The following is a 24,164-nucleotide window of genomic DNA, read 5'->3' as shown; positions in this document are numbered from 1 at the left end:
TCACCTGTGGACAGGTGATTCTCGTCCCGCTTACAGGGGAATTCGCGCATTACGTTCATCCAAGCCCATCCCTCGGAGCACTGCAGTTCGAGCAGAGAGTGGTAAGCTCTTGACAGAGGAGTCTGAAGTGAAGGCCCGCTGGGCCGGTTACTTTGAGCGGTTGTACCAGGCTGATCCCCCAGCTGTCGAGTTGGACGTCAAGGATGTTACAATCCCTGTTGCTGACCCTCGAATCAACTGTGGTCCACCTTCGCTTGTGGAAACACGGGCTGCGGTGAACCATTTGAAACGGGGCAAAGCTCCAGGGATCTGTGGCATCCATGCTGAACTTCTCAAGGCTGGTGGAAATGCTGCACTCGTGTCGTTGCATGCAGTTTTGTGCTCTGCCTGGAACACAGGCATCATCCCAACTGACTGGAAGAGGGGCCTTGTTGTCCCTCTCTGGAAAGGGAAGGGTGATCGCCAAGACTGCAACAACTACCGAGGGGTGACGCTGCTCTCAGTGCCGGGCAAGGTCTTTGCTCGGATAATTCTTGATAGGGTTCGCCACCATCTGCTTGAGCACCAGCGTCCAGAGCAGTCAGGCTTTACACCAAAGAGGTCAACGATTGACCGTATCCTTGCACTTTGTGTCCTCATCGAACGCAGACGAGAGTTCTGGCAGGGGCTGCTTGCAGCCTATGTTGATCTCTGTAAAGCGTTCGATTCAGTGAATCGGGATGTCCTCTGGAGGATTCTTGGTCTTCGTGGGGTGCCACCAAAACTGATCGATTTGATGTCTGAACTCTACTCTGGTACTGAGAGTGCTGTGAAGTGTGGTGGTACCATCTCTGACTTATTTCCAGTTGTTACTGGAGTTCGTCAGGGATGTGTACTTGCCCCCACACTTTTCAGCACTTGTATGGACTGGATTTTCGGGAGGATGTCGGAGAGATCAAGTTGCGGTGCATCGTTTGGCAATGTCAAGATCTCGGACCTTGATTTTGCAGATGATGCAGTCATCTTTGCGGAGACTTTAGACATCCTCTTGGGGGCCCTCGAGGTGCTGAATGAGGAGTCGGAGCCATTGGGATTACGGGTTTCTTGGGTCAAAACTAAGATCCAGGCTTTCGGTGACATCTTGGATGCTGCTGTCCTGTCTGTGTCTGTTTGTGGTGAGGATGTTGAGGTCGTGGAGAGATTCACTTACCTTGGCAGTGATATTCATGTCTCTGCTGGCTGCGAGTCAAAGGTCAATAGACGTCTGGGTCGGGCCTGGGGAGTCATGGATTCACTGGATCATGGGGTGTGGCGCTGCCGGTACCTGTGCGGGAGGACGAAAGTCCGAGTCTTCAGGTCCTTGGTACTTCCAGTCTTGCTCTATGGGTGCGAGACTTGGACTCTGACCAAGGATCTGAGATGGAGACTTAATTCCTTTGGTACCAGAGCTCTTCGGAGAATCCTTGGCTATCGCTGGTCGGATTTTGTGTCCAATGAGCGGTTGCTGAGAGAGACTCGGATGAGATTTGTTACCTGCATAGTCCGTGAGCATCAGTTGCGGCTGTATGGACATGTGGCTCGTTTTCCTGACGCTGATCCTGCTCACCAGATTCTCTCAGCGAGGGAGTCTCATGAGTGGAGGAGGCCAGTGGGCCGACCACGTTCCTCATGGTTGCAGCAGGTTGACCATCATCTCAAGGAGATGGGGATGGGCCTGGCATTTGCCTGGGGGATGGCCAGACGGAGGCCCCTGGAGTACCGGCGGAAAGTCGACGCAGCGACGCGCTGTTCTGGCACATGCTCCCATACCTGACCTGAATAGAGGACGCAACGAACGGGATATATTTCACACAAGCACATTTATTATAACACACACGTATGTACAGCCAGGCAGTCATGCACGTATGTACAAGTAAATAGAAGCAATACCACCGACTACAATGAGAATGTACATGCACAGTCACTGAGGCAGCTTTACTTGACAGACGGCGCCACGACAACATTCATTCAAAAACCCAAAAGGAACACAAGAAAAGACCCCCTCACAGACAAGGGGGTCAGGCTGGACCACTTGGGTCTTTATGGCACGGTACCTGGGAGACCGAACGGGTCCCGCGAGACCGTAGCAGGTTACCTGCACCGTCGAGGTGCCTCGATGGTCGGCGAGCTCTCTCTGGCACTCTCCTCCACGGACGCGCAGGCTCGCGCCTCCCGTCCTCATCTCCAGTACGTCGCCCGGACTCTCCACCAACCCACGCCTCTGGTGTACGGGTCGCTCCACAGACCCAGAGACCAAGAGACCAAGACAAGACCAGACCAGGAGAAGGGTGCAAAACGAAGAGAGGATACCAGACCAGGAGAAGAGCGCCAACGAAGAGGAAGAGACCAGACCAGGAAAAGAGCGCCAACGAAGAAGAAGAGGAGACCAGACCAGGAGAAGAGTGCCAACGAAGAGGAGGAGGAGACCACACCAGGAGAAGAGCGCCAACGAAGAAGAGGAGGAGACCAGACCAGGAGAAGAGTGCCAACGAAGAGAGGAGGAGGAGACCAAGGCTCACAGCTGCCCGCCTTATATAGCCTGGGGCTCTGCCCTTCGCCCCTCCCCATTTTCGGCTCCGCCTCCCTTCGAGAAGCTTCTTGAAAAGGAGGTGTTTCTCAACTCCGACCGCCTCACTCCTCGTATCCACCAATCGTGAGCGAGCCGCCTCACCGTTCTCGTCACACCAGCCGCGGAGAAAAAAGGCGGTAAAAAACCCACACTCACCATTGGAGGTTTTTTTTTCTCCTACTTCATGCCCGCGTTCTCGGATCCTTTTTCAACGCGGAAAGGGTTGTCGCGTGGTCTGTGGAGGATGGCGTTTGCAAGCTGGCATTGTGGTGAAGATGGTTAAATGGTGGTGGTGTTGTTGTGGCGATCGTAGCATAGTTGGCGTTGGGGTGGTTGTGTTGTTGGCATTGTGGTTTGTTGTAATGATGGGCGAGATATGTCGGTTCAAAATAACGATAGAGAAAGAAAAACACTATCTCAAAGGGTCACAGCCTGGTGAACACGAATAAATCCCATTAAACAATGGTGGGGAAACCTATCTGAACACTCACTTACCGAGATAACTGATCTAAGGAACCTTTATGGTGTTCTGCGAATTTCCACAGCCGTAACAATATATATATATATATATATATATATATATATATATATATATATATATATATATATATATATATATATATATATATATATACATATATTTATATATATATATATATATATATATACATATATATATATATATTTATATATTTATACATATATAGATATATATATATATATATATATATATATATATATATATATATATATATATATATATATATGTGTGTGTGTGTGTGTGTGTGTGTGTGTGTGTGTGTGTGTGTGTGTGTGTGTGTGTGTGTGTGTCTGTGTGTGTGTATATATGTATATATATATATATATATATATATATATATATATATATATATATATATATATATATATTTATACATATACATACATATATATATGTATATATATATATATATATATATATATATATATATATATATATATATATATATATATATATATATATATATAAATATATATATATAGCTTGTTACGAATCTGGCAGCCATGAGCACTCAACATTCAGGTCCTTATAGAACAGTTATATCGGTAAGTGAGTGTTTATAGTTAGGGCCCCCTACCTGTGTCTAACGGGAATTACATGTGTGCGCTGCGGAGTTTCGTTTACAACAAATCTCCTTCACTTCACTTCACACACCGACGCCATTGCCCACGTGCGTTCAGTCACGTACGTGGGCGAAGATTTCCATCGCCTCAGACCGGGACTCTGCCCAGGAAGGCAGGGGCGTGCCCCTTGTCCAATCACACCACAGTAGGTGACTTTCCCACAACACGCCGGCCAATGAGGGTTGAGATGGCCACAGGGAGCGACTTTCCAATGGTACCCCGGCCAATGGGGTTGACATTGCCACAGAGAGCGACTTTCCCACGGCACCCCGGCCAATGGGGTTGAGATTTCCACAGAGTGACTTTCCCACGACACCCCGTCCAATGAGGGCGGAGATCGCCTCAGATGGCGATTCTCTCACCCCGGAGGAAAAAGGAATATAAAAGGAACGCCAGGCTGGGGGTGTGGTCGTTGTCGTGGTCATCGTCGTCGTGGGGTCATCGTCGTCTTGGGGGTTGCGGGTCTTGGAGCTGGCTGGTTCGTCTGGTCCTGGGTCATCGTCGTCTCTGATATTCTCCTTGGTCTTGGTCGATTGGTGCGTGACAGGTTGGAGAGCGCAGTACCTGGTGCTTGGAGCGGCATCGTGTTGTGGGTTCGAGTCCCGCCGAGCCGGATCGTCGAAGACCACACGAGGTGGACAGGTCCAAGCACAGGCTCTGATCTCCAGCTCACCTTCCCTCGATCTGGAAGCCTTCAATAAAGACCCGACGGGATCCATTTCTGTGTGTGTCTGTGTGTGGGCCCGTCTTTAAGTAGCAACTGTATAAGTGCTTGTGTGTAAATTTGCATTTCTTCTGGTAGTGATAGCTCTGCTCTTCGTGTGTTCCCTTCCCACTATTGTAGAATAAATACCCCTATTGTTGAATGTATCATCTCGCTTCTGTGTTTCTATCATTGGTTTGCCACGCTGCGAATGGGAACTAGGAGGCTTTGTTGTTGCCAAAATCGTGCAATAGGCCCGGCAGGATTCTGGTACTCTCGGCTCGGGATCCGGCTCGGTAACGACCTGGATCACGCAGATCCTGCCGAGGGTAAATTTCCCCGGTAGTTTGGACGACATGGGTATTTAGGTAAATTGAAATTGGCAATCGACCCTATCCCACGCCGTCGACCTATTGGCGATCTTCAGTCCGATAAGGAACCCGTCGGCTCCGGGGTTATCCGGGGTGACGACCTATAAATTCCGGGTGTTCGGTGGAGCCGACTCTACTGCTCCATCTCGCGGTCGTGCTCGCCACCGAAACTTGGCCTCACAACAATATGTCAGGCGGAACTGAGTTCATGATGTAGCCGGCTCAAATTCCAGGGCTTTGTCGTGGGTCTACGAGCTTGTTCGGCTTTCCCTCATGCTGGACCCGAGCTTGAAGCAGGTATTCTACAACAATGAAGCGCTCATTCTCGTGACGCTAGCTTGCGGTGCTGTGGTTGCCATCGTGGTGATTTTTGAGGCACTCCTGAGACAGCTGTTGTGGGCAGCTTTGTGTGGCATGTTCTTGCATTCCATTGGGAGTGTCTTTTTGGTGCTGGTGCGCACTTGGCTCTCGGGCGTCAGGTGCACCACTGGTCCCTGCCGCTGTGGGCCTGCCCTTCGCCGGCCACGACTTCGACGTTGAGAGCTCTGACTCTTGTGGTCATTGAGTGGGGATGGGCTTGCAGCGGCGGTTCTCGGTGCTCTGTGGGTTGCCTGTGACTCGGTACTTGTGATACTGCTTGTTCTTCTGCTGGTATGGAACACCGTGTGTGGTTGCCTTCAGGTGGTGGCATTGTTGTGGCAACCACGGACGCAGCTCATTCTGAAGTGGATAGTCATCTATAATGAAGGCACTGTTAAGCAATGAGCCGGGTTTCTTCTTAAATTCTTTACTATTTTCGTTTATTTTCTTGTTAGAATCTCTGCTTTTTATCCCCCGCCGCATGGCGGAAGGGGGATATTGTTGTCACACGGGTCGTCCCCCCGTCCGTCCGTCCGGCTGGCTGGGCGTCAACATTTATAGCTGTGAGTGCGATAACTCATAAACTGTTTGCCATATCGATTTGAAATTTGGGTCACATATGTACCACCTGAAAAGGAATAACCCTATTGATTTTGGGCTTGGCCGGATCCAAGATGGCCGACTGGGGTGGCCATCTTGAAAAAAATGTTTCAATGGCGGGGGATTCCCCATCTCTGATGGGTATATTTTTTTATCCCCCACCGCGTGGCGGAAGGGGGATATCGTTGTCACCCGGGTCGTCCATCCGTCCGACCGTCCGGCTGTCTGTCCATCCGTCCGGCTGGCTGGGTGTCAACATTTATAGCTGTGAGTGCGATAACTCATTAACTGTTAGCCATATCGATTTGAAATTTGGGTCACACATGTACCACCTGAAAAGGAAGAACCCTATTGATTTTGGGCGTGGCCGAATCCAAGATGGCCGACTGGGGCGGCCATCTTGAAAAAAATGTTTCAATGGCGGGGGATTCCCCATCTCTGATGGGTATATTTTTTATTGTTAGCTCACTTGGAACGTAGATCCAGGGAGCTTATGGGATGACGCTTCATCATTCCATCCGTCCATCCATCCGTCCACAAATACTTGCAACTTCTTCTCTGAAACTAGACATGCGATTTTGATGAAACTTTCCCACAACATTCATCACTGTGTATGTACCAAAGTTTGTTCATGGAATTAAAAAAAATCGGGCCCTGAAGGGGTCTATGGGGATTGCCCCTCAAAATAGCTATTTGCTTTCTTCTCAAAAACTACACATTCAATTCAGATTAACCTTGACCACAACCTTCATCTGCCATGATGTACCAAAGCTTGTTCACACCAATAAAAAAAATCGGTGTCTGGGGAGGTCTGCAGGGGATGAGGGAGGGGAGTTGCCTCCCAAAATATGCATTTGCTTTCTTCTCAGAAACTATACACACAATTCCGATTAAACTTGGCTACCACCTTCATCACCTGTGAGGTGCTAAAGTTTGTTCACGACATTAAAAAATGGGATCCAAGGGGTTCGACGGGGGGGAGGGGGGGATTGCCTCCCAAAATATGTATTTGCTTTCTTCTCTAAAACCACACACACAATTCAATGAAACATGAACACAACATTGTTCGCCTGTGATGTACCAAAGTTTATTGACTGCATCAAAATCTGTGCTCATTAAATGAGTCTCTGGTGGGCGGAGGTGGGGGGGGTTCTGACCCCCCAAAATAAGTATTTGCTCTCTTCTCCAAACTGCACACAGAATTTTAATGAAACTTAACCACAACATTCATCACCCTTGATGTACCAAAGTTTGTTCATGACATTAAAATAATTCAGGGTCTGATGGGGGTTTGAGTGACTGTTGCTACTAATCCAGGTGAGCTTCAAGACAAATGGTTCAAAACAGAGTGACTGTTGCTGGGCAATGCTGGGTCCTTCCTCCCACCCCTACCCATCCCTCATCCCACCCCAACTGTCTCCTCTCTCTCTCCCCAACCCCTCCCTCCTGACTGCGACCCCACTCCTTTCCCTCCCTCTTCCTGCAAAGGAATTTTTGCAGGATGTATATTTGGAGAAGTTTGCTAAAGTAGTCACCTTTTTTCTTCAAACTCTTCTTTCACCCTCAAGAGTTATGTCATGAGATGAGCAGTAAAATTACTTTTAAATCGATGTATGGGTTGTTTGTACGATTTTTGGTTTTTGAATAATTAGCGATTTTCACATTTGAGGTCATGTGACTACTCTTCGTTGACTTACCTATCGTTGTAGTGTCTTAATTAACAGTTATTTTTCACATCTGATGCCACATTTGATGATCAGAGCTCACCGTCTCACCAATTATATTGGTATCCGAGTTCATATCCGAAAACATTTGGGCTTTTTATAAAGCATTGTACATATGGATCTACCCCTGGATATTGCGACAGGTGGTGGCTCGTGAGTTTGTAAGTTACTAAACCAGAGTGGTGTCAAAGCCACCCAATGCTCGCCTGTTTATACATTTATCGTTTTTCGTTTTTAAAAGACTAGTCTAATAATATTTTTATAAAACATTGCAGTGAAGTCTGATCCAAATAATTTGAAAGCAATATATGTATTTGTATATTGTAATCAGTAAAAAATAGTGTGGTAGATAAAAACATAAGAAAGGAAATAACTTGCACCAAAAACTTTAACATTTTCACGCTCACGCTGACGCTCAAAGACTAGTCTAATAATATTTTTTATAAAGCATTGCAGTGAAGTCTGATCCAAATAATTTTAAAGTGATATATATATATATATATATATATATATATATATATATATATATATATATTTGTATATTGTAATCAGTAAAAAATAGTGTAGTAGATAAAAACATAAGAAAGGAAATAACTTGCACCAAAAACTTTAACATTTTCACGCTAACACATGCTCACGCCGGGAGTATCGCTATAGCTCTGTTCTTCAAACAGGCGAGCTAAAAACATTTTTTTGTGATATTGTGATAAAATATTGTGATAAATTGGCTGTTTAAAACCCCTAGTAAGGTGCATCGTGGTAAAAAATGTGATCCGATAAAGTTTTTTTCATGATTAACCTGAGGAGCTCAGAAGAGTTGCAGAAGAAAGAAACAAACGTCTCATTTGCTTTATGGAGAAGATAACATTGCTCCAAGCTCCTAATTTGAAAACTATAGCACATCCAAAAGCGATTTATACAGTGATTTGTAGGTATGAAGATCAGGCATTCGACGATATGAGTGAGGAAAGTGAATAAATAAATTACGAGTGCTTTATCATACAGAAACTGTTGCAGCCTGTTTAAAGTCGAGGCATATTTGAGCAGCCTGAAACAAAATGACTCCTTACAACCTCTGGAAGGTGACAGCAGACTGACCAAGATGGCATGCTGCCATCTTGGTAAGGTATTTTTGGTTTTTGATGATGAGCACCCTGTTAATTATATTAACCAGAGAGTTGGTGTCAAAGCCACCCAATGCTCGTCTGTTTATACATTTATCGTTTTTAAAAGACTTGTCTAATAATATTTTTTTATAAAGCATTGCAGTGAAGTCTGATCCAAATAATTTTAAAGCAATTTATGTATTTATATATTGTAATCAGTAAAAAATAGTGTGGTCGATAAAAACATTAGAAAGGAAAAAACTTTAACGTTGATGTGCTACAAAAAAGTTAAGTTCAAAACAGGTCAAAAATTAAAAAAAAATTGAAATGATTTTTTAATTTCAACTTCACTACATCAACAATATACCCCAAAGTAACCTCCATGCCAAATTTCAGCATCCTGGTACACATATTAAATGAATGGCAAGCTTCTAAATAACTTGCACCAAAAACTTTAACATTTTCACGCTGACGCTCATGCCGGGGGTATCGCTATAGCTCTCTGTTCTTCGAACAGGCGAGCTAAAAAAGGGGTGTTTAAATTTACCTAAATCCCCAATTTTCATTCATCCACTCCTTTGGACTTCCCTTGGAATGCATGCAAAGTTTCGGGCCACAATGTTTCAGTTTGAGCTATGAAGGACACACACACACACACACACACACACACACACACACACACACACACACACACACACACACACACACACACACACACACACACACACACACACACACACACACACCCATTTATGATTATAGATGATGAATTATACCCTAAATCATAAGCTCCCAAACCTTTTTTGTCCACGACCGAAAATTTGAAATCACATTCGCCACGTGATTCAAATGGAACTGGTACCTACCATAAAATTGTTGGAGAAATGCTTTTCCACGTGAAAAAACCCCCTCAAAAACCAGGATTTGTGAGAAGTTGAAAAGCTGCCAAAATTTGAAAATGGTACAGTGCTGTAAGATCAAGCCACACATAATCATCCATGACTCAACCCTGGGTTTGGGAACCCCTGCCCTAAATCGTGCACTTCATATCCCCAAGGTTTTATTCTAATAAAAACTCCATGCCTTTTTTGCATACAAAGTCAAGACTCATCGAAGAACTAGAACACAGAACAGATCAGGGTTAGGGTTAGTATCATGTAAAATGCAGTATCAAGTCAAAAAAGAAAGAAGAGGTACTTTTTTGTTGTTGTAAACCTTGTCAAAGCTCGTATGAGAGCTAACACACAATTTACAGTAAGGGGGCATGAGACAAGAGGGGTGAGAGTGGGAACGACAAAACAGTGGGGAACAGAGACATTAGGAGATCTGTGGAAGGGAGAGGGATGGGGCGGGGAACACGGGGTATACAAGATGGACATTACAGGGACTTTCAGGAAAGAAAGCAGGGAATTTGAAGGAGGTGGGCTTGGGGTGGATTAACGGGGGTAGAAAAGATCGAGGATTTGGATGGGGGATGATAAGAGGTGGTGGTGAACAGCTGTTTTGAAGGCCTGGAGGGAAGAATGGGATTGAACAGAGTGAAGGAGTTTATGCCGAAGGCAGGAAAAAAGGGGAATGAAAGAGTGAAGGTGAGCAGTGATTCGTGATTTTGGTAGTTTTACCAGAAGGGGGTTGTTGGCGAACCTTGAGCGCCCTGTGGAAATATGGGGGGGGGCACAAATCGCAGACAGAGTGGGGGGGTGGGCGAGACCGTAGAGGAGACGGTAGAAGACACAAAGACCACCGACCTGCCTGTGGTGAGAGAGTGAGAGGCCCAAGGACTCAGCATCATCGTGAGAGGAGATACCAATGATCCTAAATGCCTTGGTTTCCACCTGAGCTCCTGACCACATAAAAAGTTACTCATATTTGTTACTCATATTGCGTTCATGTGTCTGCCTCGGATCTAACTTTATCCACTCATGTGTCTTTCTAGGGGATGCGTCTTTGTGGGCAAGTATCTTCTCTCGCCTTTATCTGTCCCATTTCGTATGGTTGTCCCTCCTTCAGTTCAGGCATTTCTTGTATATCTCCACTCTCCACCCTTGGCTCTCCACACTGTCTGCAGGAGACGTGGACATGAGTATGTAAATTTGGCTTCTCTATCCCATTTACAACACTAATTTATTTTTATTCCTGTTTTGTAGCACTGTATATTGCTTTCCTCTCTGCCTCACTAACTCGTTTCCTTCTTGTCTAACTCGTTCATATCCACCGTCCTTTGCCTTCCTTCGCCTTCCTTCTCTCTGCTTTTTCTCCTGCGGCTCTTTTCATTTATTTCTTTTCAACCCCCTCCATTTTCCTTCATGTCATTGTAATAACATTAACTCTTTATTGTCTCTTAGTTTCCTGGTATACCACTCTGTTTGCGATTACCCAGAGCTGTGCTTGGCTATGTGCCCCATGGAATGGGTGTCTTATTGACGTGTGTAGACAACGGCTTTTAAAAGGTGAGGTACAAGCAATCTGCAATAACTTTCACTTGTACTATGTCATCATTTTTTGTGTTGAAATAATCTTTTACCAACTTCTAAGTGTTTAAAATGGTGCTAAATAAACCCACAGAAACAAATGATCAATAGTGAACAAGTTGTGATGTTGCAACAAATGATAAAATGTGTGGTTACTGTGGAAGTAAAATAATTAATCCCATCTTGTGAAATGTGTATAATATGCTACACCAACAATTTATGGCCATACAAGGTGATAAGAAAACTTTGTGGATCACATGACTATCACAAAGCATTGGTGTTTTATATTAATAATGCTGAAACAAGTTTTTTTCATCATGCGATTGGTGCTCTGTTCAGAAATTACGTACTCATTTCTTATTGTATGCTTTCAAATGCTTTTAAATAATATGGAGGTATAAAATCTGATGGAAAGCATTGTAATTGACTAAAGTCACTTTGTCACCAAATAAAGAATTGTTCACCAGAAAGCATCATGGGTAACGGCACTACCTTGAGTTGAGGATAAAGCTTTAAAATGCTTGCAGCATAAAACATGCTAATCAGGTCCTTGACAAGGAGAAAAGGCAGACCTCATTAAGCTTGCAAATTTGGATCGCCCTCAGCTTGTGAGTTTCTTTTGCTCGTCTCAATATTTGCTTGTAAATGGCAAGCCACAAGTGAGTGTGGGTAGAATCCCTGTTCAAACATACTGTGACCTTGATAGATCCATATAACTGTGTAACATATCTATAAGAAAATTAGGACCATTGATTGATACGTTGATTGCCTTTTCTCAATGTTATTTGATTATTAGTCCATGCTTAGTCAAATGAAATGTGTGCCCCTCTCTTATGTTTGCTCCACTGATACTTTAAAATATATATATATATACTTGATAATAGATTGCCGCATACCGATGGTTGTTTTATAATGAATAGAAATAGTGTGCTAATTAGCTGCATAACAATATAATATTTTCTTTATTCAACTTGGTTGGCAAGCTAAATTAAATAAAGCTGCCTTTGCTCAGGTTCCGGTGAGACACAGGAATGCTTAATTCTAATTAATAAATACATACAATATGCTGAATAACAAGTTTGCAAGGTAGTAAAACTTTCGGGATCATGTGATATTATCAACAGCTCTAACAGCTCTGGAATGCAGGTCATTGTTATATAGTATACACATTATGCAATAGTTGTGAAGGGGGAGGGCCGTAAAGCAATGCAAATTTCTGATGAAGCTTGAAAGTTCTCAAAGACAAACCATAGGAATTTGCATGTGATATGCTGAAACAGTCATGACCACGTCCTTGAAAACGTTCTGTTTGTCTCTTGTCAGAATGTGACCATCTGGGATTGGTCAACTTGCTTGTACACGAGTAAATCACCTTTCCAATTCCCTTCCCTATATAAGAAACTCTGTTTGAAACATCAAGCCAGAAGGCCATCACGTTGCATTGGTTGTCTTTCTCCATGCGCATGCATTAAATAAAAGATTGAAGCTGTATTGTGACTAGAGTTAGTTGATCAGGATTTGGAGTTTTTCTCCCACGTCACAATTGCCTCGTTCTCATTGAAAACTTTCCATGAGCCTTGATCTTGCAGGAAAAAATAAAATATTGTATGTTCGTATAACATTTCCATTTGTCTTATCTCGTTGACACAAATCTTCCTTCAATTCCAACAGTACATTGGAAGTTCATATCAGAACTAGGATAAGCTAAAATCAAACCACATCTCTCTTAGCATGGTAGAACACATGTGTTTGTTACAATTATAATAGCTGTACAATGGTAAGGCCTATGTTTTTTATTAATTGATTCCTGGTGCACAAATCACCACAACTGTAGCCTCCATATCATTTTTGCTCAGTCACACAACTCTGTATAAGGAAAATGTATCAGCTGAACCACAATAAAGTACAACATGGTGACCACCAAAAACTGCAATAAGATAAGTGAACTAGTCTAGAAGACAAATTTGTTGAAGGAGTGAACTTTCTATTAGTGTGGTCATTGATTTCTGATTCACAAATCTTCACAAGCATCCATTTTATTTTATTACGTAGTAATGTGACTTTTTGTAAACCAGGAATTAGCTTGAGCAGTTACGTATATCACACATAACTGAGCAGTACCGAGCCTAGAAATTTTATTTTATTTTATTTTACAAAGCTCGACATATGAAGCTGCAAATGTCTTTGTGTCTCGTTTTTAACACACTTATAATCCGTCCTCATATTGTCTCTTACTTTATATATACAGTGAACTGGTTATCTTTGTTGGTGAATTGTTGGTCACATAATGATAAATGACCAATTTGTCGAACAATATGGTGCAGAGGTCGTACATTTGCTTTTGAGCTGTGTTTTCTGGGTTTGATTCTCAATCTGAATCAAGCCTATTGGATTGGTGTGTCACAGGCAGGGCTTTACATCAGAAAGTGCACTATCTGTTGGATAAGACGTTAAACTATGGATCCCTCTGCCAGGTCAGATCAGACCACAAAGCGTTTTCTTCTCAAATCATGCCAAATCAGATCTGTGACGTGCTACAGGTACCATGTAAACCTGTAGTAACGTGTTTCATGGTTGTGTCGTCAGCGACTAAACTGTCTCCCCCACTAGGTTTGTTGGTGAGGAGGGTGTCTGGATATGGACACCCAGCAGGACTAAAAACAAAACCCGTCAAAGGGTGGAGGTGCTCCTCGTGAACCAACAGCCATCCATATCTGGTGCCCAACTGTGTCCTGTCTGTAATAGCAAAGTGATCCTGCAGTTAAATTTTTTAGCTTATCTGGAATTTAAATTCCAGACAAGGTATTGTCATCACACACTGTCCATCTGTCAGTCTGTCTCCTTTTTCGACTTCTCTGGCCAAACCGCTTGGCCGATCCAGCTGAAATTTGGCAGCAACGTTCCTCTCCTTACTGCTAACAGGGACGACAAACCTCTTTCTGGTCACGAGACTTTAACTAGGTCAAAATGGCCGACAGTAAATTTCTTCAAAAATCTTCTTCTCCAGACCCATAACTCAGAATACTACCAAATTTGGGTGACATTTGGATAGGGTCCTCATGTTAAATCACAGAGGGCATGCTCATGACCTGACCAGAAGTGTGTCAAAATGGCAGTTCCTTCCAAAATCTTCTTCTCGAGACCCACCAGTCAAAATGCTACCAAATTTGGGCTGCAACATTAGTCCAGCGTAGGGATGTCAATTAAATTGTGGAAGTCATGCCAATCATGTGACCAGAAGTGTGTCAAAATGGCAGAAAGTAAATCTTTGGGAAAATAACATAAATTCCTTCAAAAACATGACTCTTAAGACCCACCAGTCAAAATGCTAGTAAAGTTGGGTTACAACATTCGGCCAGGACCCAGATAAGCTACAGGTCAGGTCAGGTCAGGTAAGGGAGCATGCACCAGAGCAGCGCGTCACTGCATCCACTTTCCGCCGGTACTCCAGGGGCCTCCCTCTGGCCATCCCCCAGGCAGATGCCTGACCCATCCCAATCTCCTTGAGATGCTGATCAACCTGCTGCAACCACGAGACACATGGTCGGCCCATTGGCCTCCTCTACTCACGAGACTCCCTCGCTGAGAGAATCTGGTGAGCAGGATCAGTGTCAGGAAAATGAGCCACATGTCTGTACAGCCGCAGCTGATGCTCACGGACTGCAGGTAACACATCTCATTTGAGTCTTTTTCAGCAACCACTCGTTGGATACAAAGTCCGACCAGCGATAGCCAAGGAATCTCCGAAGAGACCTGGTACCAAAGGAATTAAGTCTCCGTCTGAGATCATTGGTCAGAGTCTAAGTTTCCCATCCATAGAGCAAGACTGGAAGCACCAAGGAACTGAAGATTCGGACTTTCGTCCTCCTGCACAGGTACCGACAGCGCCACACCTTATTATCCAGTGAATCCATGACTCCCAAGGCTCGACCCAGATGTCTGTTGACCTCTGACTCACAGCCAGAAGAGACAGGAATATCACTGCCAAGGTAAGTGAATCTCTCCACGACCTCAACATCCTCACCACAAACAGGCACAGACAGGACAGCAGCATCCAAGATGTCATTGAAAGCCTGGATCTTAGTTTTGACCCAGGAAACCCATAATCCCAGTGGCTCCGACTCCTCATTCAGCACCTTGAGGGCCACAAAAGGATATCTAAAGTCTCCGCAAAGATCACTGCATCATCTGCGAAATCAAGGTCAGCGATCTTGACATTCCCAAACGATGCACCACGGCTTGATCTCTCCGACATCCTCCCTAGAATCCAGTCCATACAAGTGCTGAAAAGTGTTGGGGCCAGTGCACACCCCTGAGGAACTCCAGTAACAACTGGAAATAAGCCAGAGATGGTACCACCACATCTCACAGCACTCTCAGTACCAGAGTAGAGTTCAGACATCAGATCGATCAGTTTTGGTGGCACCCCACGAAGACCAAGATTCCTCCAGAGGGCATCCCGATTCATTGAATCAAACGCTTTACAGAGATCAACATAAGCTGCAAGCAGCCCCTGCCAAAACGCTCATCTGCGTTCGGTTTGAGAGTTCAGTCTGAGCTAAGAAAGATGTTGTTTTCTGGCTCTCCTGAGGGTAGATACACACTTGTTCCGAGCTTTATGGAAGGAACTGAGATTACCCTCAGTTGGGTTTGCTTTCCATGAGGCAAAGGCAAGCTTTATCAGGACAACTGCCTTGCCACAAGCTTCAGTGAACCATGTGTGGGAGGAAGGGTAGGACAACTGAAGACGAGAGGGGATAAATCTGTGCATGAGGGACAGCAAGTTTCTTTGAAAGAATTCCCAGGATGAGTTGATGTTCGAGAAAGTAGCGATAGAAGACCAGTCTATAAGTTTGAGGGCTGCTCGGAGACCCTGCCAGTCAGCTTGAGTGAAATGCCAGACTCGACGGTGGTGAGATGGTTCTCTGATATCAACTGGAGAGATGTCCACTTTGACAAGGACGTGGTCAGAAGAACCAATTGGAGCAGAGGAAGAAGAGCAGATATTTTCAGGGAAAATTGTCAAAATCAGATCCAGAAGAGAAAGAGTACCATTGGTTGAGATCCGGGTCAGGAAATTAACTGATGGATTCAGCCGCAATGAGTCGCAGAAAGGTTTTGCTGAAGTGCCATGACAGGTGAGAGAGGTACCCCCACCGAGCCAACTGGCATGATGTCAATTGAAGTCGCCACATATGAGGAAGGAGAGTTTGGATGAGAAGATAGAAGTTGGTCCATGTTTTTGTATAGTGAGGTGGAGATGGAGTCATCACTGTTTGGTGGATGGTACAGTACACATATAAACATGAGGTGGGAGTGAAGGGGAAGCCATAGCCAGAGGTATTCCTGAGGGTGTGGAGGAGTGAGGGTAGTGCATGGAGAGTGAGGAATAGAGTCTTTGATGAATAGAGCAACTCCTCCACCAGGACGAGGCTCAGTTCTGTCATACCAGAGGAGGAAGTAACCAGGGAGAGATACTTGGGAGTCAGAGATGTCTTGAGGAGGAAAGTTTCTGTTAGGCAGATTATATCTGGTTTGTCAGTGGCAACCTGTGTGGAGAGATCTGAAAGGTTTGAGCGAAGGCCCCGGATATTTGAGGTCCACACAGTTAATGAAGAATGAGGGGAGGAGGCTTTGGGTGCAGGGGGTGGGATGGGAGGGGGAGGGTCGGACAAGGGAGGAAGGGGGGAGGTCAGGAGGGTTGTTGAGAGAGTGTGGGGGATTGCAGAATCGCTAGGGGAGGGGCCAGATGAGGAGGAGAAACGGCTCTGTAGTGCTGGGGGAGAGGGGGGGAAGAGAGTGGGCAGAAGGCAGTTGAGGATTTGAGGAGGTGAAGTGATGAGATGGAGATGAGAGGGCATGGGAAGGATGCAGCTTTGTGGAGGAGAGGGGGGGGAACTTTGAGAAGGGTGAGTGAGGGGGGGTGAATTGTGGGAGAAGGGTGAGTGGGGAGAGTTGAGGGAGAAAGGTGAGGGGGGTTGATAGAGGTGAGAGGAGGCTTGGAGGGAGAATATTGTGATGGTTGCTTTGAGAGGGAGGGGTGAGACGGGTGAGTTGGCATTGAAGTTGGAAAAAAGAATGGTTGATGGAAAGCGAATATTCATAGCAAACTGGGTTTTTTTTTAAGTTTTAGGTCAGAGATGCGATTAAACACATTTCTTGATGGATGCAATAAAGGAGAATGGAGAGATGAAACGCTGTAACAGTTGGATTTTTTAGGCAAGGTATGAAGGAAAGGTCGAATTGAGAGCAGTCTGTTGAAATCGTGGAAGAGGAGTGCATTATGATACAGTGGAGTACCACATGTGTGAAAGAGGAAGATGAAGCATTATAAGAGATCGTTTTTGTTATTATCATTATTATTATTATTATTATTAATGTTTGAGAGAGTTTTCATCAGATCAGGTAATGGAAGTGTTGTCGAAAAAATCGTGAGGTGAATGGTGAATTTGGATTGGTAAACGCAGGGGGTGGAAACAGATCACGTGGTTTTGGGAGAAGCACGTGACGATGGGAGGTGTATCGTCAAAAGTGAATGTATTTATTTTAAAGAAGGATTGCATAACATTCGGAAAAGGGAAGGTTGAAGTAAAATCGTGGAAGTGTGTGGTGAATTTGGGACTGTAAACGTAGAGTAAAGCTGCTGGGTGGATGAAAAGTATCAGGAAGAGTCGAGAGACACGTGGTTACAGGAGGTGTTATAGATCGAAAGGATACAAGGAAGATTATTGATTTTTGAAGAATAGGTAAGATTCGGGAATGGAAGGTTGTAGGAAGGAATCGTGAAGGCCAGGGCGAGAGAGGGTCAGCACAGTAGAATAAAGATGGTGTGCCGGCAGGAGGAAGAAGAGGGAGAATAGGAAGAGGAAGAAGAAGAAGAAAGATCGGGACTCGTGGGTGTGCAGGGAGAAAGGTAGTTTTTTTTTTTTATTTAAGACAGGAAACAGCGTGTTTCGATTGGGAGGGATGGGGAACATTGTGAAAATGGGGAAATAGGAATTGATGGTAATCGGGAGAGAATACAAGTAAACATGATCATACACCAAGAGGGCAAGGATGGGTAGGCCTCAAGGAACCTGGTAAGACAAGGTCGACGAAAACCCACAAAATAGCACGATTTTTTGAAACAAAACCGAACTCGGAACACACAGTAACATGTAGGTGAGAAAATATACAGTTAAAACGGGACAGATAACAACCGGAAACGTAACTTTGAGAAAGTCGGCAGCGAGCCATGAAAGAGACCTGCCGATGCTCCAAACCCAGAACCGGAGAGCCTTTGCTTGATCGGCTGTGGTGAACCAGTTGAAAGGGGACAAAGCTCCAAGGATCTGTGGCATCCATGCTGAACTTCTCAAGGATGGTGGAAATGCTGCACCCGTGTTGTTGCACGCAGTTCTGTGCTCTGTTTTGAGCTCAGGCATCATGGAAGAGGGGCCTTGTTATATCCTCCCTCTCTCTCTCTCTCTCTCTCTCTCTCTCTCTCTCTCTCTCTCTCTGGAAAGGGAGGGGTGATCGCCAGGACTGCAATACTGAGGGGTGATGCTGCTCTCAGTTCCAGGCAAGGTCTTTACTCGGATAATTTTTTATATGGTTTGCCAACATCTGCTTGAGCACCAGTGCCCAGAGCAGTCTGACTTTACACCAAAGAGGTCAACAATTTACTGTACCCTTGCTATTCTGGTCCTCATCACACTGAGATGAGAGTTTTGGCATGGGCTGCTAACAGCCGATGTTGCTATCTGCAAAGTGTTTGATTCAGTGAATCTTGATGCCCTCTGGAGAATTTTCGGTCTTCGTGTGTGCCATCAAAGCTGATCGATCTGATTTCTGAACTACACTCTGGAACTGAGAGTGTTGTGAGGAGTGCTGGTTCCATCACTTATGTATTTCCTGTTGTTATTGGAGTTCATCAGTGGTGTAAACTGGCCCACACACTTTTCAGCGCTTGTACGTACTGCATTTTGGGGTGGATGTCAGAAAGATCAAGCCATGGTGCATCGTTTAGGAATTTCAAGATCGCTGACCTTCATTTTGCAGATGATGCAGTCACCTTTGCGGAGACGTTGGACATCCTTCTGAGGGCCCTCGTGGCGTTGAATGAGGAGTCGGAGCCACTGGGATTATGGGTCTCCTGGGTCAAGACCAAGATCCAGGCTTTCAATGACATCTTGCATGCTGCTTTCTTATCTGTACCTGTCTGTGGCAAGGATGTTGAAGTCACAGAGAGATTCATTTACCTTGGCAGTGATATTCTTTTTTCCGCATATTGTGAGCTCGAGGTTGGTGGATGTCTGGGTTGGGCCAAGGGAGTCATAGATTCACTGGACCATGTGGTGTGGTGCTGTCGGTACCTATGTAGGAAGACAAAAGTCTGAGTTGTTAAGTCCTTGGTGCTTCCAGTCTTGCTCTATGGATGTGAGACTTGGACTCTGTCCAAGAATCTGAGACAAAGACTTAACACCTTCGGTACCAGGTCACTTCGGAGAATCCTTGGCTATTGCTGGTGTCTTATGAGCATTTGGGCCGAATGAGAATTTGCTGAGAGAGACAAAGATGACATTTGTTACCTTTATTGTCTGTGAGCGTTAGCTGTGTCTGTATGGATTAATGGCTCATTTACCTGATGCTGATCCTGCTTACCAGATTCTCTCAGCAAGAGAGCCTCATGAGTGGAGGAGACCAACGGACCGATCATCTGCCTTATTTTTTGCAGCAGTTTGATAAACATCTTGAGGAGATGGGGATGGGCTATATGGGGGCTATATGGGGGCACCTGGAGTACTGGTCGAAAGTGGATGTGGTGACGCACGGCTTCTGCACATGATTCCACACTTGATCTGACCTGACCTCGACCCATATCGATTTGTACTGGACATTAAAGATCTAATGCTTTCTTTCGCAAAGAGTAGGTAGTTGGAGCCAGCACTCTGGCTGAATTGCAATTCCTGTCCTAAGTAATGCTACAAACTCGAACCTCCGAGCTGGAGCTTTGGCAGCCTCTCAAAATCAATAGTGCTTGGCAGAGCTTGAACCATGTCCAGGATAAGTAAAATTACAGCGATGGTCCACACCCATCACACTGACAGGACAGCAGCAGCTGCTTCTCTCTCTGCTGGCTGTGAAAGGACAAGATTCTGGCCTCACAAATGGAATGTCATTCAATCCAGGTAAATATCATGCTCTCACCCTGCATCTCTGGAGGCATCATCTCATAAACCAACCGCTGCATTTCCATAATCAACTGCTGGAAGAGGTTCAATCGCTTGAGGTTATGGGCCTCACCATCATTTTCAGGACCTCTCTGGAGCAGATGATGGATCCAAGCTGGCCTCCAATGCCAGCCACAGACTGGTTATCTTCTATCTGATTGTCTTTCCTTGATAAATATTAATTTCTCATGACCGACAAGGTCTTTGTCCAGATCTCAATGGAATACGACTCTCCACTACCGGCTGGTGCTGCCACTTCTCATCTCTTTCCTGGATGCTGTGAAAAGAAAGGCTCTCAATATAATTTTATTTGAATTACCTACATAGAAGCTGAAGCACATGACCTACTGATCTCCTTCAACCGAATGAGGTGGCTCGCTCTAATTAAAGAAGCAAGACCAATCAAAGTTCTCACATGGAATGAGATTTATTTTCCCCAAACTTGCAACCATTAACCGTAATGAAGACAGTGGCTTCATCCATTCAGCCTACATGCTGAGGAGAGCTCTGAAATGAAGCGACAGTGATAAATCTCCAATGGAAAACATCAACTCAAACAACAATCAAGATATGTACAGCATTCATGAAATCATTTCCACAGGTGCTTTTGTCCTTCATCAGCTATCCTTCATGGAGGAATGTATACAGTGCCATTTTAACCTGGATGCTTTGCGGTGATACAACTTCACATCATGTCCAACGGCTATGGGATAGTCCAAAACCACACGAGGCTGCCGTCGACTGCAGCTCACTGAGCATCTCAATCATTGGACGAAAATCACCAAGGATGGCCCGCACACCTGTTAAACTATCTCCCTTTATGTTTATAATCATGCCAGGATACTTACTAAATCGTCCCTGGCAGTGAATCTTTCATAAAGCAACCCTTGGAGACTGAACCCGTCGAATAAAGTTCGCGCTCACACTATCCGCTCACGGCTCCCGGTCCTTTTTTTCCTCTCATGGAAAGCTGTGGGTGTGGTCAGGAATGGCCAACCTGTCTGCAGTTCATGGGAAGCTAACACTGAGATATTAATTTCCATCATCACAGCAGGCTACAGCCCCTGTTCAACATCAACAGAGAAATAAAATGCATTTACAAAATATTTTCGTCTTCTCTGCTCTTTTACTGCCTGCATCCCATCATGGACAGGTTAGTCTCCTCACTTTTTTTCACCCTCTGTTTCGGTCATGCTCCATCTGCCATGAAAACACTTTTACCAAAATTCTGACTCGCTGCTAATCTCCACTGTTTTGTTCGTCTTTCCTCCCACTTGTGGAAATGCATTCCAAGAGACAGTGCAATCCCATTCTTCCATCGCTGACTTCCTGTTGGCAGTGCACCACCATCTCATGTCATCCTTCATCTCCACTCAAGATCTTTTTCTTCCCCATGAACTCTCCCTCATTCAAGCTTTCTTACTCACAGTTTATTCCATTCTTTCCTTCTCCTCTGCCTCTCATTTCTCCTCCTCCTCCTCTCCTCCCTTGCAATTGTTGTAGCATTATCTATACATTACCTTTCTTATGCCATGTTACCATCCTGCTCTTCGATGGCATTGTATACTAAAAGTTCAGTTATGTAATCACTTTGAAGCAATTGATGTTTAACATATTTGTGCACTGGGCCACACCATTGCAGGAAGGAAGGATGTTCGATTTGCTGGTTTGGGAAGCACCATCCCATCTCTGGGTTTGACATCACTTTTGGGCATTGCCTTTGCTGGGGTTGCAGCCATACCCAAGCTTCAGGCTCAAGGATTGGCCTTTTGTCTACAGGTTCAACTCGCTTTTTTTTGCTCTTTCTTACAGCAAGTTTAATTCTGAAAAAGAACCTTTGTTGTATTTTTAGAAGTTGTCTAACTACATGAACACACACCTTTGTGCAGGTGATGAGCATGACTTTTATTTATGGTGGCAATGCGGCTTTCATCGCCATTGTGTAAGTGTTTTGTTATCTCTTCTCTTTAATTGAATATATGGTATTTTTGTTGTCCTTATATATGCTTATAAAGGAACATTATTCCTTTTTGACATTTAATTCATCATTACACACCGTTTTGGGATCTTTTTAAAAAAAATTTTGTTCACCTTCTGTTTTGCAGTTTCTTTGTATGACCTGCAAGGTTCTGATGTTTGACAAAAATGTTTTTGATGTTATGATATTCCAGTGTGAATACAAAAGTTTGAGTTCTTGTGTTGCACTACAGCATGATATTTCAAAAAGTTATGGATGAATTATGACAGAACTAGGTGGATGAGTGGGTTTGGTGACCAGAACAAGCCAATTCAATTTTGGTTCAGGTCCAGATCCAGATCCGACCAATCAGTGGGACACAAAAGATAAACTGTTCAGCCTAGCGGAGGTGTGTGCTCTACCAAGTTTTCTAGTTTCTTGCTGTGAGCATATGATCCTTCAGCAAGAGTCACCCCCAAGTTTGATCGGGGCTTGACTGCAAACCTCTAACCACGTGACTGTTTTCAGGTTCCCATCGGCTCACTTTGCAAAGTTGATTGGGCTCATGATGTCAGCTTCAGCAATTCCTTTGCTCCTCCAGTTGCCTTTGGTTTCTTTCAGCAAGGAGCATCCACACATGGTAAGAAGGCCAGTTGACTCATCATACCTTCATCATATCAACACCCTCTTGATTTAATTATCTTGTTTGTACTAGCTCCATTCTTACCCTTAACATAATCGAATTTTACCATCCACGTCCCTCCATAGTTTAGCGAATACCCTATTTGGTCTCCTGCAAAGGAATTTGGCTACATTACCAGTACACAATGGCCACAATGGCCTGCATCTTAACGTTCACGACACATGGCTCTTCCTGCAGACTGCACCAGAATGGTAATTTTATTCGTATTGAAATCCACACAAGAAGAAATCTGTGACACGACTACTCAGAGGCGAGCACGCCACCACCTGAGTTTCATTCTACCTTGAATTCATTCTTCTATCAAGTAACCCATATTTACCCCTCTTACCATGCCAAACTACTGAGGCCATTTGCACTCGCTTTTTCCTGCCTACGAATCCGTGATTTATGACACTCTTGATCTTGTTTGAAATACACAACTATGATGGATAATTTCTTAATTATTTAACTGACAATAAGTTTGTGTAAATACGTTCTGTATGACTAAAATAGCTTTGTGTTTAACTTTGTTTTGCTTGCTTTATCCTCTTTCATATTTACTCCCTGCTCACTCCCTTCCGGTCAATCTTCATCTATATCGATATGGGTTCACCCCAACCCCACCCCCACCTTTCTGGTTTGAGGTAAACACTTCCTCCACCTCTCTTTGCAAGTCACTTACACTCCACCACTCACTTCCCAGGTCTCTGTCACTCACTACTCGACATCTAGGTCTATCATATCTCTCAAATCCCAGGTCTCAATGGGCCCCTTTCTCATTCCTGGGTCTCTTCTCCCTTCCTCATCATCCCCTGTCTGTGCCATTCACTCTCCATCCCCACCCTCACTCTGTTCTAATACAGTAGAGACTTTAAATGTGGTAAAACTACCGAAGTTCTTTGAAATGACACTTTGCACAGGTGAACACTCCGACGTATTCGCCTCTTTCAGTGACCATGCATCCGCGCATTTAACACTGTGCTTCTCTAAAATCGTTCAAGTGTATAATGTTTCAGACATGGCGTTATTGCAAGTTTATGGAACGCAATTTTCATCGCTAATTTCCCCAAATGCTTTTTGGACATGATTTTGCCATCCCTGCCAGAAATGGCCGAGCTGGCTTGGATCCATGGCATCTGAGAATCTTGGCCTTTTAGCACAGCAAAAGCTCTCTACCTTAGCCTTTCCTTTTGCTGTTATAACCATTGGAACATGGATTGTTGAAAC

At 44.5% G+C, this 24,164-nt stretch overlaps 1 protein-coding gene and 1 long non-coding RNA gene across 7 annotated transcripts in view; one reads left to right on the top strand and one right to left on the bottom strand.

Annotated features, from left to right (window-relative positions):
* The window catches only part of LOC147033986 (equilibrative nucleobase transporter 1-like), a 227,815-nt gene that overhangs the window by 168,516 nt on the left and 35,135 nt on the right, over positions 1 to 24,164 (top strand). For 5 of the 6 annotated variants that reach the window (XM_085874440.1, XM_085874451.1, XM_085874460.1 and 2 more), the window contains 5 exons: positions 10,552 to 10,698; positions 10,961 to 11,065; positions 21,941 to 22,077; positions 22,188 to 22,240; positions 22,784 to 22,895. In XM_085874440.1, coding sequence (XP_085730566.1) covers positions 10,552 to 10,698; positions 10,961 to 11,065; positions 21,941 to 22,077; positions 22,188 to 22,240; positions 22,784 to 22,895 — 554 coding nt within the window. Of the gene's footprint in view, positions 1 to 10,551; positions 10,699 to 10,960; positions 11,066 to 13,696; positions 13,804 to 21,940; positions 22,078 to 22,187; positions 22,241 to 22,783; positions 22,896 to 24,164 lie in introns of those variants that run through there. The other variant, XM_085874476.1, reaches the window with a different exon arrangement.
* LOC147033989 (uncharacterized) overlaps positions 1 to 24,164 on the bottom strand; it is a 73,497-nt gene that overhangs the window by 48,907 nt on the left and 426 nt on the right. The gene's annotated exons all lie outside the window — the stretch shown is intronic.

This window comes from Eptatretus burgeri, chromosome 1 (assembly GCF_056783735.1).
Source record: "Eptatretus burgeri isolate ZD-2024b chromosome 1, Ebu_testis_v1, whole genome shotgun sequence".
Taxonomy (NCBI): domain Eukaryota; kingdom Metazoa; phylum Chordata; class Myxini; order Myxiniformes; family Myxinidae; genus Eptatretus; species Eptatretus burgeri.
Note: the sequence above shows the minus strand (reverse complement) of the source record. Positions and strands in the feature narration are given on the sequence as shown.